General features: G+C 57.3%; 1 protein-coding gene across 1 annotated transcript in view; it reads left to right on the top strand.

Annotated features, from left to right (window-relative positions):
• CNPY2 (canopy FGF signaling regulator 2) overlaps positions 1–2461 on the top strand; it is a 10709-nt gene that overhangs the window by 5073 nt on the left and 3175 nt on the right. Inside the window, exons 3-4 of the mRNA XM_014957898.1 lie at positions 985–1182; positions 1455–1551. Coding sequence (XP_014813384.1) covers positions 985–1182; positions 1455–1551 — 295 coding nt within the window. The remainder of the gene's footprint in view (positions 1–984; positions 1183–1454; positions 1552–2461) is intronic.

A 2461-nucleotide genomic window follows, 5' to 3' on the forward strand; every position in this document is an offset into this window, starting at 1 on the left:
AGGTTGGAAGAGACCCTTGGGATCATGGAGTCCAACCATCTCCCCTACTCTACAAAGTCCTCCCCTACACCATGTCCCTCAGCACTGCATCTAAACGGCCCCAAAACACAGCCAGGGATGGGGACTCCACCCCCTCCCTGGGCAGCCTCTTCCAACGCCCGACCACTCTTTGGGTGAAAAATTCCTTCCTAATGTTCAATCTAAACCTCCCCTGTTGGAGCTTGAAGCCGTTCCCTCTCTTTCAGTACCTGAAAGGAGCCTACAGAAGAGCCGGAGAGGGACTCTTTACAAAGAAGAGTAGCGACAGGACAAGGGGCAATGGTTTGAAGCTGGTGGAGGGGAGATTTAGGTTAGATACTGGGAAGAAATTCTTTACAGTGAGGGTGGTGAGACACTGGAACAGGTTGCCCAGGGAAGTTGTGGATGCCCCATCCTTGGAGGGGTTCAAGGCCAGGCTGGATGGGACCTTGAGCAACCTGGTCTGGTGGGAGGTGTCCCTGCCCATGGCAGGGGGGTTGGAACTAGATGATCTTTGAGGTCCCTTCCAACCCAAACCAGTCTATGAGTCTATGATTCAAGCTGGAGGGGAACAGATTTAGACTGGAGATGAGGAGAGGGTTCTTCACTGGGAGGGTGGTGGAGCACTGGAACAGGTTGCCCAGGGAGGTCGTGGCTGCCCCATCACTGGAGGTGTTCAAGGCCAGGCTGGATGGGGCCTTGAGCAACCTGGTCTAGTGGGAGGTGTCCCTGCCCATGGCAGGGGGGTTGGAACTAGATGATCTTTAAGGTCCCTTCCAACCCAAACCAGTCTATGATCGTGTGCTCGTCCAGGCCGTGTGGAGCCTCCTTGGCTTCCTCCACTCCCTGTCCCCAGGGCTCCCCCGGGGTGTCCATCCCTGGAGATCTCTTGACCCTGACGGTGTCCCCGTTGCGCCGTGGCGCTCGGAGCCCTGACCCCGCTGCTCTCTCTCTCTCACCCCACAGGTGCCCTATGCCCGCTCGGAGGCCCATCTGACGGAGCTGCTGGAGCGGGTGTGCGAAAAGATGAAGGAATACGGGGAAAAAACGGATCCCTCCACACACCGGAAAACTTACGTCCGGGTCATCTCCCACGACGGGACCAAGATGGACCTTTCCGGGGTCAAAATTGATGGAGATGTCACTTCCAGCCTCAAGTTTGCGGTGCGTGCGGAGACTGGGAGGTGGTGGGTGGTGGGACCCTCTGCGTGGGGCAGCCCAGGCCCTTCGAGGGATGAGCTGGTCCCACCAGCAGCTTCTCCTGGTCCCACCAGCAGCTTCCCCTGGTCCCACCAGCAGCTTTTCCTGGTCTTTCCTGGGGCTGGAGAGGAGGATGCTGCTCCCGGGCTGGGCTGAGGGGGGGCTGCAGGGGGGGGCTCTCGTTGTCCCCTGTCCCCCAGGGTCACCAGTTGACCCAGGGTGGGCTCCTGTTGCAGTGTGAGAGCATCGCTGAGGAGTATGAGGATGAACTCATCGAATTCCTGTCTCACGAAGCCGACAACGTCAAGGACCGGCTCTGCAGCAAGCGCACGGGTGAGCGGGGCCGGGTTGGCCCGGGGAGGGGACCCTCCTGCCACCCCCGGGGGGGACGTACCTCCTCCGTCAGCTCCCGGGATGGGAGGAGCCACGAGTCCTCCCCAAAATCTCAACTCAGCACTGGTGAGGCCACAGCTCGAGTGTTGTGTCCAGTTTTGGGCACCTCAGTCCAAGAGAGATCTGGAGGTGCTGGAGCGAGTGCAGAGGAGGGCAACGAAGCTGGTGAGGGGGCTGGAAAACAAATCCTGAGGGAGTTGGGACTGTTTAATATGAGGAAGAGGAGGCTGAGGGGAGACCTCATCACTCTCTACAACTCCTTGAAAGGACACTGGAGAGAGGTTGGTGCTGGGCTCTTCTCACAGGTAACAGGACAAGAGGAAATGGCCTCAAGTTGCACCAGGGGAGGTTCAGGCTGGATATTAGGAACAATTTTTTCCCTGAAAGGGTTCTCAGCCCTTGGAATGGGCTGCCCAGGGAGGGGGTTGAGGCCCCATCCCTGGAGGTGTTCAAAAGCCGGGTTGATGTGGTGCTGGGAGGTCTGGTTTAGTGATGATGCTCCTTGTTTGTTGTGGGGGTGTCTATTTTTGTCAAAATGAGGTTGAGGGTTGGACAAGATGATCTTGAAGGTCCCTTCCAACCTAGAAGATTCTGTGATTCTGTAATTAACAATAGAACGAGAGGGAACGGCTTCAAGCTCCAACAGGGGAGGTTTAGATTGAACATTAGGAAGGAATTTTTCACCCAAAGAGTGGTCGGGCGTTGGAACAGGCTGCCCAGGGAGGGGGTGGAGTCCCCATCCCTGGCTGTGTTGAAGGGCCGTTTAGATGCAGTGCTGAGGGACATGGTGTAGGGGAGGACTTTGTAGAGTAGGGGAGATGGTTGGACTCGATGATCCCAAGGGTCTCTT

Source organism: Calidris pugnax, unplaced genomic scaffold, assembly GCF_001431845.1.
Source record: "Calidris pugnax isolate Ruff unplaced genomic scaffold, ASM143184v1 scaffold370, whole genome shotgun sequence".
NCBI lineage: Eukaryota > Metazoa > Chordata > Aves > Charadriiformes > Scolopacidae > Calidris > Calidris pugnax.